The following is a 14510-nucleotide window of genomic DNA, read 5'->3' on the forward strand; positions in this document are numbered from 1 at the left end:
GAACGCGACACATATATTAAACATCAAGTTTACAATTTATTTTATGGCTGCTTCAAATATATGAATTCATTCATCACAAGGCAAGTCTTTATCTTATCATAAAAGAGAAAATCATGTTTTGTATTTTACACCTTTGACATTTATTATTGTTGAAAGTTTAGAAGAGCATTACTTCGCGCCACGACCATAAAAATATAATATGATACCTTTAAGGTATTGATTGAAGCATTCAGGCTGTACAGAGGTTTGCAATAAGGATATGATATGCAGACAACAGTTTGGATTTTTACCAAAACACCTGCTGATTGGATAACATCACTTTTACATCTTAGCTGCGCTCTTTGAAAAGGGGTTAAATTTATGTGGATAAAGTGTCTTCCCAGATTAGCCTGTGCAGTCTGCACAGACTAATCAGGGATGACAATTTCCGTCTTGACTTGATATTTGTGAAGAAGAGACTTTCTTGAAACCAAAAATATCATAAAACGGGAAAGTGTTGTCCCTGATTAACCTGTGCGGAGTAATATGGGACAAAACTTTACACGGAAGCATTAAACACCCTTTTCCCAGAGCACTGTTCATGTATAGTCATTCTGTTTAAAAGAAAGTAGCGAATGCCTACAAGGCTGTCACATGCGTATCTTTGCCAGTAGATTTTTGTTCGAACAAAGTTAAGAAAATATCCTTACTACCCCTACTTTTTGGATGCAAAATCCCTACTTTTGCCCTACTTATGTGAAAATGTTAGCCTTACTTTTTCAAATAAGGGATTTGGGCAGCCTGCTTACACTATTTTGACTTGTATTATGTGCAGCCCAGAAAGTGTTTTCTCACCTGCTGGAGAGTCTGATCTACCTACAGGACCTGCTTCTGGCCCAGAACAGGGAGACACAAGCACTGGTGAACAGCGGCCAGGCACAGGGGGTGGCAACTCAGAGGTAGGAAATACAGGGGTACTTGTGAAGTGGGGAAGTCACAGGGGCTCTGGTTTAAGAACCAAGGATGTGTAGGAAACACTTCGGTACTGGTGGAAGGCGGCCATGCAAAGAGAGGTGCTTGGGTATGAAACTCTGTTACTGTTTGAGAGCAGCCAGCAACAGGGGAATGGAACACAGGTACTGGTGGACCACATCCTGTTTCAGAAGAAGGCAGCGCAGGGGTAATGGTTTTTGGGCGTAACACAGGGACAACTTAAACGTGGATAGGGAACAAGGGTTCTGGTGGAGGGTGGCTAGGAACATAGATTGGAAACACAGGCAAGTAAGTGGAGAGCCGCCAGGCATAGGAGTAGGAAACACTCATTTTTTATGTCTCCCAGGCTATACTGGGGGACATATTGTTTTTGCCCTGTCTGTTTGTTGGTTTGCAAGATAACTTCATAATTGGCATGCATGTGTTACTGATGGAGCTGCACATTTTGAGTGGTGAAAGGTCAAGGTCAAATATGGGGAGGGGACATAGTGTTACACAAACACATCTCGTTTCTGGATGGGACTCATTTCTCATTTCAGGAAACACCATCCTTATTCCTGAAAAAATTTGGTAAACAATTTATTAAAGGGAATAACAAGATTTGGATATGATAAGTGCCTGGAAAAACTGCATAATTTTAATTATTTGTTCTGAGAGGATGACTGCCTATAAAAGCCCCAACTACAGAGGGAAAAGCACCACAGTTTTGCATGTTAGTATCTATCTCAATTAAAGACCCAAAAGATATTAACTACTGGGGTCTAATCTTTGAAAAAAATACATCTGAAGCCTGGATCAGGTGGAATGTTCATCTTTGCTTGTTTTATAACAGGAATGCAAAGACAGCTGATGTTGGCGCTGTTGCTGCTGTTGATGATGAGGAGATCCCCAGTGACTCTGACGGGGAGATGGCTGCAGAGGCCAACCCCAGGCCCCCTGTGAGGCTGGGCAAGAGGAAGCTCACCCTTGGCGAGTACCCTGTGGCCTTGAAGAAGCACCATCAAGCCTTCACATCATACAGGTGAGTCTGTACAGAGATGCAGGGTGTTGTGCGACTGTTTCTTCTACTTCTTTATCGCCGCTGCACTTGGAGTATGGAGGCAAAGGTCAAACTGTCAGGTGGTCTTCTGTTTAGCTATGTTGCATGGGCACCATGGTTTGTTTAAGTCTGTTGTGGAGCCTGGTTCTTAAGTTTGCAGGACTGGTGGGAAGTTATTAAATTAAAAAACAACGGTTTTAGTTATGTTGTGTTCTTTATTTTTCACTGAAAGGGACTGTCAACCACGAATGACGAAAAAAATAAAAGTTCTAAAATACTGTATTTTTTTACAATTATAAGTTTATATTGATTAAAATATCAGGACTGGCATATTACATTTCTTGAAAAAAGTTTGTTTTTTCAGTATATTCGGTAATAACATTTTGCGATGTGAAATCGAAAGTACATCGCGAAAATAGGTGACATAACGATATACACACTATAAATAAATCAAGTAGATTGCTCATTTTATGTATAAAATATATACAATTCACTACGCATGCACAATTTGCATCTCTGGGTTAACCATGTGACAACGATGATCAATCTACTTGCATTATTTAAAGTTACCTGGTACCCATACCCAGTAAAATTGTATTATCGAATATATGAAAATATTAAAACTAAACAATTTTTTTCAAGTAATGTAATATACCAGTTGTGATATTTTAATCAATATAAAATAATAATTGTAAAAAAAATGCAGTATTTTAGGACTTGTCTTTTTTATTCATTCATGGTTTACAGTCCCTTCAATACTAATGTTTGTTATGAAGTGCACATATATTCAACTACATAATAGTGCTCGTGGATACAAATTTTATTTAACTACTTGAGATCCGTCATTTATGTCCTCACATGACTCATTATGAATTAATTTTTCCGTCATCCAAGCATATGGTATGTTAATATTTGATTAAGACGCAGTTTTCTTACCACACATTCAAATAACACTGTTATACCTGCGTCATGCGAAAATAGGTCTTATGGCATATTCAGTCAGTGTATCTTAAGCCCAGCCTGCTCACTTGCGCAGTCTTTTAAGGGGCTACACTTTCCTCTTAAAAAAAGCATGTCCATTTTATCTCATGAGCATCCTTCTCAGTATGCATATCCTAACAAGAGTACGCTGATTCCCAGGCTTGGCTAGAGCTACAATCGCAGAATATTGCATAAGAACCATTTCTGCATGACACAATACTCGCTTATTGAAAATTAAAGTCATGCTGTGTTATTTATAGCAAACCGGCTATGGTCAGTAGCCCATCCTGGCTTGCATGAAAGATTTCCAGACAGACTGACCGTGTACATCACACATGTTGCTAGAAAATGAAACTATTTACCTTCTATCATGGAAACTACTATGTTGGTGGTTAAATAGAGTAGTCCACATTTTCTACACTTAAGTGTTACATCATATTATGCTACAAAGATGCTGTGTGGTTGCTAATGTTCTGGGGGATTATACTATGATAATCAGCCAATGTAATGAGATTAAAGTATTCACTCAAGTCTAATTTGAGTTTTGTAAAGGTCATCTAAGGTGAAAAGCTGAGTTTAACATCTATTCAACCCCCCCCCCCCCCCCCCCCCCGCTCATAAACTGGTCAACCATCTGTTTCCTTACCTTAGATTATTTCCTTCATTATCCAACACTCACATTATATTCTCTGTATTTATTTCAAGGGAAGTCTGTTATTTATTTACAAGCTGTTGCATTTATATAGTACCTAGATCCCCATTTAACTTGTTGAGTTGTATTTAAAAAAACATTCGCAATACAAATAATACATTTGAAAAAAGATGACAAAATACACGCATTTTTGTAATCATTTGTATGATTGTAATTGTTTTGTGAAAGTGCTACACATTAAATACTGTTTTGCACCCCATACTTTATAGTTGTTTACTTATTGTTTACATTGCAGAAACCAGACAATACAGAAGTGGTATGACAAGACCCGACTGGCGTCCGGAAAGGTCAAGGGCAAGTCATTCAGCTCCTTCGATCAGTCTGCGCTGGCACAAATCAATCAGGTATTGGCTAGTATTCACTGTACAAAGTACATATTGCATATACCAGCTGACAAATTAATGTGTATACACATCTAATAATTTGAAAAAAATCCCTCGATAAATCCACCAAACAACAAGTAACTACAGCATGTTTATTTGGTCTCAACAAATTTTTTTTGTGGAGGAGGGATATTTGTGGTAACAAATGCAAAATATTTACATTCAGTCTGATGACATATTGCAAAGCTGCAAAAAAATCTCAATTTACACACTTGGCCTATCAGCATTAGCTGGTTATGGAAAGTTTATTATGTTGCATTTGATGAAAATTCCAGGAGTTATTGCTAAAAATTTAAGCTTACAGTTGGCTTGTGTATACTTGTAAAAGGAGTTTTATGCTTTAAGTTCTTGTCTATTATGTACACAAGTCTTAACAATGTTTGGTACAAAAGAAATAATTTTAAGTTTAATTATTAGTTTTTAAAAATATTAAAAATGTCACGAATTTTACAAAAGTTGTGTCAGAGTCATTTTCCCTGCTTTCATGATACCTTGGCGGATAATTAGTCTGTGGTTTCCTTATAGATCTTGGGTGACAAGGAGCGTCTGGTTCGGAGGTCCCAGATGAAAAGGTCTGTGTATCGGGTGCTGGGCAAGGCCCCTAAACCAGACCAGGCAGAGCAGGTACCCTCAGAGGAGGTAAGGGACGTTATGTAGGTATGCAATTAAGTCTTGACCAACACAAAACAGTGTGTTATTAATTGAAATCTTGTTAGAAGGATAAATTGTTTAAATTTCATTTTTCAAATTGGAATGTGTCAAGTGTTTTCCACACATGCACACAGGAACACTAAGTATGGTGGAATGCATGAAGAGGAAATGTGGTTTCATCTGTCAACTTTTTATGCTCCTCCCAAAAAATTTGGGGGGAGCATATAGTCGCCGCTTTGTCTGTCCCTTTGTGTGTGTGTCCGTCTGTGCACAATTTTTGTCTGGGCTATTTGTTAGCAATTAATGACCGGAATTCAATTAAACTTTATGGGAAGCTTCACTACCAAGAGGAGATGTGCATATTATCAGCCGGTTCTGGTCGGATGATTTTTCACAGAGTAATGGCCCTTTGAAATTTTCCATTAACTGCACCTATAGTTCAATTTTTGTCCGGGCTATTTCTCAGCAACTAATGACTGGAATTCAATGAAACTTTATGGGAAGCTTCACTACCAAGAGGAGATGTGCATATTATCAGTCGGTTATGGTCGGATGATTTTTCACAGAGTTATGGCCCTTTGAAATTTTCTATAAACTGCACATATAGTGCAATTCTTGTCTGGGCTATTTCTCCCCAACTACTGACTGGAATTCAATGAAGCTTTATGGGAAGCTTAACAACCTTTAGGAGATGCGCATGTTATTTGTGGGTTCTGGTAAGATGATTTATTTAGAGAGTTATGGCCCTTTGAATTTTTAAAGTTGCTAAACCATCCATTGTATTATTTTGTCCAAAGTTATGCCCCTCAAGATGTTTCCTTTTATCTGAATATATAGTGCAATATTGTGACAAAAAAACCTTTGGGGAGCATCACTCGTCTCCAACGGTTTCTTGTTTAGAGAGTTATGGCCCTTTGAAATTTTTAAGTTGCTAAACCATCCATCGTATATTTTTATGTCCCCCACTATAGTAGTGGGGGACATATTGTTTTTGCCCTGTCTGTCTGTCTGTTGGTCTGTCTGTTGGTCTGTTGGTCTGTTTGCGCCAACTTTAACATTTTGCAATAACTTTTGCTATATTGAAGATAGCAACTTCATATTTGGCATGCATGTGTATCTCATGAAGCTGCACATTTTGAGTGGTGAAAGGTCAAGGTCAAGGTCATTCTTCAAGGTCAAAGGTCAAATATATGTGGCCAAAATCGCTCATTTTATGAATACTTTTGCAATATTGAAGATAGCAACTTGATATTTGGCATGCATGTGTATCTCATGCAGCTGCACATTTTGAGTGGTAAAAGGTCAAGGTCATCCTTCAAGGTCAGAGGTCAAATATATGTGGCCCAAATCGCTTATTAGCTCACCTGAGCGATAGCTCCAGGTGAGCTATTGTGATCATTCAGCGTCCGGCGTCCGTCCGTCCGTCTGTAAACAATTTGTAAACATCTTCTTCTACTAAACCATTAAGCCAATTTCAACTAAATTTCATGTGGGACAAAAGAATTGTTAAAAAAAATTTGATCACATAACCAAGATGGCCGCCATGACCATATATGGTAAAAACCTTAAAAAATCTTCTTGTCAGAAACCGCTCATCAGATTTTCAAAAAATTTCACAGGGATGACCTTTGAGGGCTCCCCTGAAAAAGTTGTTCAAAGAAATTTGATTCGTCAAAAAACATGGCCGCAGGAGCTCGTTGAACTTTGTATGTTTATTCGTTTTTGCCTATTTTGTGAAAACATTCAAAAATCTTCCACATTTTTTGTCCGATCCTTTCCAAATTTGCACAGTGTCTTTATATCAATGAGGACACGAACTCTACAAAAAATGAGCATTATTGGTCCATGAAGTACAGAATTACCTCCCCTTGAATTGAGAAAATGGTGTTTATGCAATAAAGTCCAAATTTTTCATCCAATTCTTTCCAAACTTGTAAGGATTTATCATGGTTCAAACAAGGGAAACAACTACGGTTTATGCATGTTCTTTTTATTACAGATTTGCCTCCCTTTAATTCATTCAAAATCTCATTTTACAGCAGAGATTCCAAATCTGACCTGTAAATGAGCCCCATATTTACTGCCGGTGCTATGTTACCTTTTCCCATTTGATCATTCTTAAGTATTGGTCTTGTAATGCTGCTACTGCTGCTACTGCTACTACTACTACTACTACTACTACTACTACTACTACTACTACTTCTACTACTACTACTACTACTACTACTACTACTTCTACTACTACCACCACTGCTACTACTACTACTACTACTACTACTACTACTACTACTACTACTACTAGTACTACTACCACCACCACCACCACCACCACCACGTCTACTATTACTACTTCTACTACTACTGCCACTACTACTACTACTTTTACCACTACTACTACTTCTACTACCACCACTACTACTACTACTACTACTACTACTACTACTACTACTACTTCTACTACTACTTCTACTACTACTACTTCTACCACTACTACTACTACTACTACTACTACTACTACTACTACTATTACTACTACTACTACAACTACTATTACTACTACTACTACTACTACTACTACTACTACTACTACTACTACTACTACTACTACTACTACTACTACACCACCACCACCACCACCACCACCATTCACAGTGACAAAAAATGTATTCACACAATGGCTGCTACTTCAACTTATAGCCCATATAGGGGGGCATGCATGTTTTACAAACAGCCCTTGTTTCTATGGGATTTTAACCACAACTGTTCATGTTTATCTCCGACACATATTTTTAGGTCACCTGTCATGAAGTGACATGGTGAGCTTATGTGATCGTGTGATGTCCGGCGTCCGTTGTGCGTGCCTGCGTGTGTCCGTGCATCCGTCCGTCAACAATTTGTTTGTGTAGACAGTAGAGGTCACAGTTTGCATCCAATCTTGATGAAATTTGGTCAAAATGTTTATCTTGATGATATCCGGTTTGGGATTGTATTTGGGTCATCTGGGGTCAAAAACAAGGTCACTAGGTCAAATAATAGAACAACCTTCTGTAGACAATAGAGGTCACAGTTTTCATCCAATCTTTATGAAATTTGGTCAGAATGTTTATCTTGATGAAATCTGGGTTGGGATTTTATTTGGGTCATCTGGGGTCAAAAACTAGGTCACTAGGTCAAATAATAGAAAAACCTTGTGTAGACATTAGAGATCACAGTTTTCATCCAACCTTTATGAAATTTGGTCAGAATTCTTGATGAAATCTGGGTGGGATTGTATTTGGGTCATCTGGGGTAAAAATCTAGGTCAAACAAATAGAAAAACCTTGTGTTGACAATAGAGGTCACAGTTTTCATCCAATATTTATGAACTGTGGTCAGAATGTTTATCTTGATGAAATCTGGATTGGGATTGTATTTGGGTCATCTAGAGTCAGGAACTAGGTCACTAGGTCAAATCATAGAAAAACATTGTGTAGACAATAGAGGTCATAGTTTTCATCTGATCTTAATGAGTCAGGTGAGCGATTCAGGGCCATCATGGCCCTCTTGTTTTATAAATACTTTTGCAATATTGAAGATAGCAACTTGATATTTGGCATGCATGTGCATCTCATGGAGCTGCACATTTTAAGTGGTGAAAGGTCAAGGTCATCCTTCAAGGTCAGAGGTCAAATATATGTGGCCCAAATCGCTTATTTTATGAATACTTTTGCAATATTGAAGATAGCAACTTGATATTTGGCATGCATGTGTATCTCATGGAGCTGCACATTTTGAGTGGTGAAAGGTCAAGGTCAAGGTTATCCTTCACAAGGTCAAGGTCATCCTACAAGGTCAAACATCATATAGGGGGACATAGTGTTTCACAAACACATCTTGTTGTTTAAAGTTATGCCCCTCAAGACGTTTCCTTTTATTAGCTCACCTGTCACGAAGCGAGCTTATGTGACCGTGTGATGTCCGGTGTCCGTTGTGTGTGCGTGCGTGTGTGCGTGCGTCCGTCAACAATTTGTTTGTGTAGACAGTAGAGGTCACAGTTTTCATCCAATCTTTATGAAATTTGGTCAGAATGTTTATTTTGATGAAATCTGGGTTGGGATTGTATTTGGGTCATCTAGGGTCAAAAACTAGGACAAAAACTAGATCACATAATAGGTCAAATAATAGATAAACCTTGTGTGGACAATAGAGGTCGCAGTTGTCATCCAATCTTTATGAAATTTAGTTAGAATGTTTATCTTGATGAAATCTGGGTTGGAATTGTATTTGGGTCATCTGGGGTCAAAAACTAGGTCACTAAGTCAAATAATTGAAAAATCATCAACAATTTGTTTGTGTAGACAGTAGAGGTCACAGTTTTCATCCAATCTTTATGAAATTTGGTCAGAATGTTAATCTTGATGAAATCTGGGTTGGGATTGTATTTGGGTCATCTGGGGTAAAAAACTAGGTCACTAGGTAAAAAACTAGGTCAAATAATAGAAAAACCTTGTGTTGACAATAGAGGTCGCAGTTTTTATCCAATCTTTATGAAATTTGGTCAGAATGTTTATCTTGATGAAATCTGGGTTGTGATTGAATTTGGGTCATCTGAGGTCAAAAACTAGGTCACTAGGTTAAATAATAGAAAAACCTTGTGTAGACAATATAGGTCACAGTTTCATCCAATCTTTATGAAATTTGGTCAGAATGTTTATCTTGATGAAATATGGGTTGGGATTGTATTTGGGTGATCTGGGGTCAAAAACTAGGTCACAAGGTCAAAAACTAGGTCACTAGGTGAAATAATAGAAAAACCTTGTATAGACAATAGAGGTCCCAGTTTTCATCCAATCTTTATGAAATTTGATCAGAATGTTAATCTTGATGAAATCTAAGTTGGGACTGTATTAGGGTCATTTTGGGTCAAAAACTAGGTCCCTAGGTCAAATAATAGAAAACCTTGTGTAGACAATATAGGTCACAGTTTTCATCCAATCTTCATGAAATTTGGTCAGAATCTTTGTCTTGATGAAATCTGGGATGGGATTGTATTTGGGTCACGTGGGGTCAAAAACTAGGTCAATAGGTCAAATATTAGAAAAACCTTGTGTAGACAATAGAAGTTTATCTTGATGAAAACTGGGTTGGGATTGTATTTGGTTAGTCAGGTGAGCGCTTCAGGGCCATCATGGCCCTCTTGTCTGAATATATAGGGCAATATTATGACAAAAAAAACCTATGGGGAGCATCACCCTTCTCTGACGGTTTCTTGTTTTTAATGCCCAAAGTTATGTGGTTGTTAGCTTTATTTCTGGCCATTTAAATGTTTAGCTACCTTGCCCAGATACAAAACATGTGTTATATAAACTAATATTAACTTTAGATGAACATTCTCATATTTTTAGTTGGCGGAGCAACCTGATGTTTCCAATGACAACTTGAAGGATTATGATGCTGAAGTTTTTGATGATGACGATTTCTACCACCAGATGTTGCGTGAACTTATTGAGAAAAAGACATCAGATGTTAATGATCCAGTCGCTTTAAGCAGGTACAGGGAAATCAGGTTCTGGACCATGATAGAAGTCTGGTTTAGAGGGGATTTGAATTTTGAGAGGAAGTAATTTATCTGAGTGTATCAGAAGTCTGGTTTAGAGGGGATTTTAATTTTGAGAGGAAGTAATTTATCTGAGTGTATCAAGAGCATCTCTTTAATTAACAAGTACACAAGTACATACAAGTTAAAGTGTTTATGGTTACTTTGTCATTTATATTTTTATTCCCCCCTTTGGAGAAGAGGGGGTATATTGTTTTGCTGGATCTCTGTCTGTTTGTAGACCAGTTCGCTTGTGAAGGAATTGACCAATTGGCATGATATTTCCCATGTGCCTTTGCCAGTAGATGACCCCTATTGAAATTAGGGTCAAAGGTCACTGTCACACTAAGAGTGAAAATTGTTTCAAATCAATAATTTGTGAACGGAGGGAACTAAGTTTGAAATCGGTTCCGATCAATAACTTGTCAACTTATTTACCGATGGCTTGATCTTTCCATGTGCATTGGCCTTGGAAAGTAGATGACATATTGAAATAGGTGTCATTAGGTCAATGGTCGAGGTCACTGTCACAATAAGTGTGAAAATAGTTTCCAATCAATAACTCGTCAAAGGATTGACTATATGACCTAATACTTCACATGTGCATTGGCCTTGGACATGAGATGACCCCTATTGAAATTGGGTCAACTAGTTGGTGTTTGAGCCTTACTAAATGACTGTCAGATCAAGTTCCAGTTTTGTTCTGGTTCTTGGTTTTTGACAAAGTTACAGGCCGTAACAATTTTCTCAAAATAACATTTTTCTTGATTTTGTTTCGGAAACTTTCAGATTTTTCCCGTTTTTTTTGTGTGAGTCTGCCTGCATGAATTTTCAGATCAAGGCTAAGTTATGTTCTGGTCCATTGATGACTGAAATAAAGGCATAAAACCCCATATTTTTCACATGCTTGTATTTTCATCAGTGTAACTGTTAGGTACGCAATTTAGTTATTTAAGAGTCCAAGGATGTAACTTTGTCAAATATATATTGATCATCACTTCATTATGATGTTTTTGATTGGGACATAGCTGAGGTGTGGCTTCAAAGTGTTTTAGAGGTCATTGTGTTTCACCTACACAGCTATTTTTCAAACTTGTGCAGACTGCACAGGCTAATCTGGGATGATTATTTCTGCACATTTGTTATGCCCGGTTTTCCTATAGCAGGGCTCATAGACGTGCATTAAGCTGAATATGCTTTTTATGCTAATCTCATGTGACCAATGCCTTCCCAGTCATTAGTCACTATTTTTATTATTTTTATGTCCCCCACCACTATAGTGGGGGCATATTGTTTTTGCCCTGTCTGTTGGTTGGTTTGTTTGTTTGTTGGTTTGAGTCAAACTTTGACATTCGCCAAAACTTTTAAAATATTGAAGATAGCAACTTCATATTTCGCATGCATGTGTATCTCATGGAGCTGCACATTTTGAGGGGTGAAAGGTCAAGGTCATCCTGCAAGGTCATAGGTCAAATATATGGGTCAAAATCGCTCATTTAATGTACACTTTTGCAATATTGAAGATAGCAACTTGATATTTGGCATACGCGTGTATCTCATGGAGCTGCACATTTTTAGTGGTGAAAGGTCATGGTCGTCCTTCAAAGTCAAATATATGGGGACATAGTGTTTCACAAACACATCTTGTTTACAATGTAATTATTTGTTAAGTGTGTTTATTAATTTGATAACACTTTAATCTGAAGTACAAAGACTTTTGGCACTATGGTGGAGGTGTGACAAAAAAAAACGTTTAAGAGGGGTTATGTTTAGTAATAAGTAAACAGGATATAAAATAGTCCAGTTTTTGGGATATAGGTAACTATGTATACGAGTTTTTACACATGCATATGTAGAAAAATAAACTGTTTCCTGATTTGTAGATGTTTCTGGTTCTGTTAAAAAAGTTTTTCTCTGAATATAAGGAGCTCTATGGGGGTAATGTGTCAATTCTATGTAAACTTAATATATATCCTCAAACAGATAAGAAACATTAGGGAAATCATTCTGACATTCTCTGGTCCGATATGATAAGTACTTCTAAGAAAATACAAATTAAACATAACTATTGGCATGTATTTGTGGGATATCTTTTACTTTTTGTAGGAACTTAAAAAACTGATAAGAATCAGCTGTGAATTTAAAAAATCAATTTTTGGCATAGCATACACAATGCGATATTTGTGCCAGAGCCATTACTAGGTAACTCGGGCTTATTCTTGAGGCTGTGCAAAAGTCTCATTAGCATAGAACACATTTTGACATTTTCATTGAACACTTTTTAACATAATTATATTTGATTACAGTAGACAATGAAGTTAACTTAAACAAACAGCAAGATCAAGTTATCCTATTTTGAATTATGGTATTTACAAAAGCTATAAGAGTGTGAAGTCTTATAGGAGAACCAGTCTGAGTGACGTATAGGAGAACCAGTCTGAGTGAGTGAAGTCTTGTAGGAGAACCAGTCTGAGTGACGTATAGGAGAACCAGTCTGAGTGACGTATAGGAGAACCAGTCTGAGTGAGTGAAGTCTTGTATGAGAACCAGTCTGAGTGACGTATAGGAGAACCAGTCTGAGTGACGTATAGGAGAACAAGTCTGAGTGACGTATAGGAGAACCAGTCTAAGTGAGTGAAGTCTTGTAGGAGAACCAGTCTGAGTGACGTCCCAGATCAGCCTGAACAGGGCGCAAAAGCAGAAAGTCTAATGTTTCATGACATGCCTCAAATCTTAATTCATAAAGACCCTTCACTCTATTACTCTCTCTGTCTGGCTTTACAGACAATGGCTGGAGATCCAGAAGTTGCGCTCAAAGAACAAGAAAAAAGTGGATACAAAAGCAAGCAAGGGTCGCAAAGTCAGGTGGGCCAGGTTTTAGTTAATAATCAGTCTTGATACCAAATGAATATGCTTTGATTTGTAAGCTTCATTCCAATGAAATATAGTCTTTCATTTATACAAGTCTTAGTCGGAAATTCCTTGTTACAACCATAACTTTGCCATATGATAATGGATCTTAAAATAACTTATCGCAAATGTAAACCATCATTGGTCAATGTATTGATTGCAACATCAGTATTCTACCTCAAAGGTTAAGATCACATTAAGAGGTGGAAAGTCAACTTTGGAGAATACACAGCTTGTAAATTCCTCTCGTTTCTTTGTAATTTGTCGGGTGATTTTAAAATAAGGTGCCACCTATTACCCCCAACAGAAGATGACATGTCATGTTTATCCCCTATCTCTCTACCTCAACAGTGAGGGTCAAATTATGGGTTGATAAAACAGGTTGTTTAAGACAGAAGAGTTTTGACACGGGTTGCATTCTGAGAAAACTGGGCTAAATGCATGTGCTTACAGTGTTGTCTCAGATTAGCCTGTGCAGTCAGCACAGACTAATCAGGGACAACACTTTTCTCCTAAACTTGATTTTCGTAAAGAGGGACTTCCTTGAAACTAAAAAATACCATAAAAGCGGAAATATTCGTCCCTGATTAGCCTGTACAGGCTCATCTGGGACGACACTTTACACACGTGCATTAAGCCCAGTTTTCTCAGAACGCGGCTCACACATCAGTTGATGTGGGGGCATCCCTGCCATATTGACACTTGTCTTGTCTATCTTGTTTTAGGTATAATGTGCACAAAAAGCTGGTAAACTTCATGGCACCCATAGACAACTGTGAATGGACGCAGGAGGCCAGGTAATATGACTAACGATCTTATCTGATGTACACATGTATTGTGTTACTTGAGATTATGTGGTCTTTTGTTGAAGTCTTCAGATAATGGCAGTAATTCACTTGTTTTCTTTTATGAAATGATGTTCTCTGTTTATTTCAGAGATGACCTGTTCAAGTCTCTGTTTGGCTCAAGATTCACCAATTCTAATGGCGTCTGATACGGTGTTGTTTTATCTTCTGAAATGTTATTACTGAAAAATAAATGGTTTATTAATCTTCTTGGCTTTGTGTTAATTTCATTTATGATTTCATATTGTAATCGCCTGCTTTCATTAACTCTAACACTTGCATCTGGACCGTAAATTTATCATTCATCATGCGATTTAAATATACATTACCATAAGATTTCAGTATCAGGAGATGTGCCCTTTAATACCTGTCTTATTTCATTGAAAGTTAATTTCACAGGTTAAGGTAAAATTGGTATGATAGGGGATGTCTTGACTGTAAC

The 14510-nt window shown here is 37.5% G+C and overlaps 1 protein-coding gene across 1 annotated transcript in view; it reads left to right on the plus strand.

The window, feature by feature from the left end:
• LOC127837644 (protein AATF-like) overlaps positions 1-14277 on the plus strand; it is a 29148-nt gene extending 14871 nt beyond the window's left edge. The window contains exons 7-14 of the mRNA XM_052364892.1: positions 815-938; positions 1805-1993; positions 3940-4048; positions 4613-4726; positions 10123-10268; positions 13098-13178; positions 13949-14020; positions 14160-14277. Of these exons, the coding sequence (XP_052220852.1) occupies positions 815-938; positions 1805-1993; positions 3940-4048; positions 4613-4726; positions 10123-10268; positions 13098-13178; positions 13949-14020; positions 14160-14217 (893 nt within the window). The 3' untranslated portion in view covers positions 14218-14277. The remainder of the gene's footprint in view (positions 1-814; positions 939-1804; positions 1994-3939; positions 4049-4612; positions 4727-10122; positions 10269-13097; positions 13179-13948; positions 14021-14159) is intronic.
• Positions 14278-14510: the final 233 nt, after the last annotated feature.

Source organism: Dreissena polymorpha, chromosome 1, assembly GCF_020536995.1.
Source record: "Dreissena polymorpha isolate Duluth1 chromosome 1, UMN_Dpol_1.0, whole genome shotgun sequence".
Classification (NCBI taxonomy): domain Eukaryota; kingdom Metazoa; phylum Mollusca; class Bivalvia; order Myida; family Dreissenidae; genus Dreissena; species Dreissena polymorpha.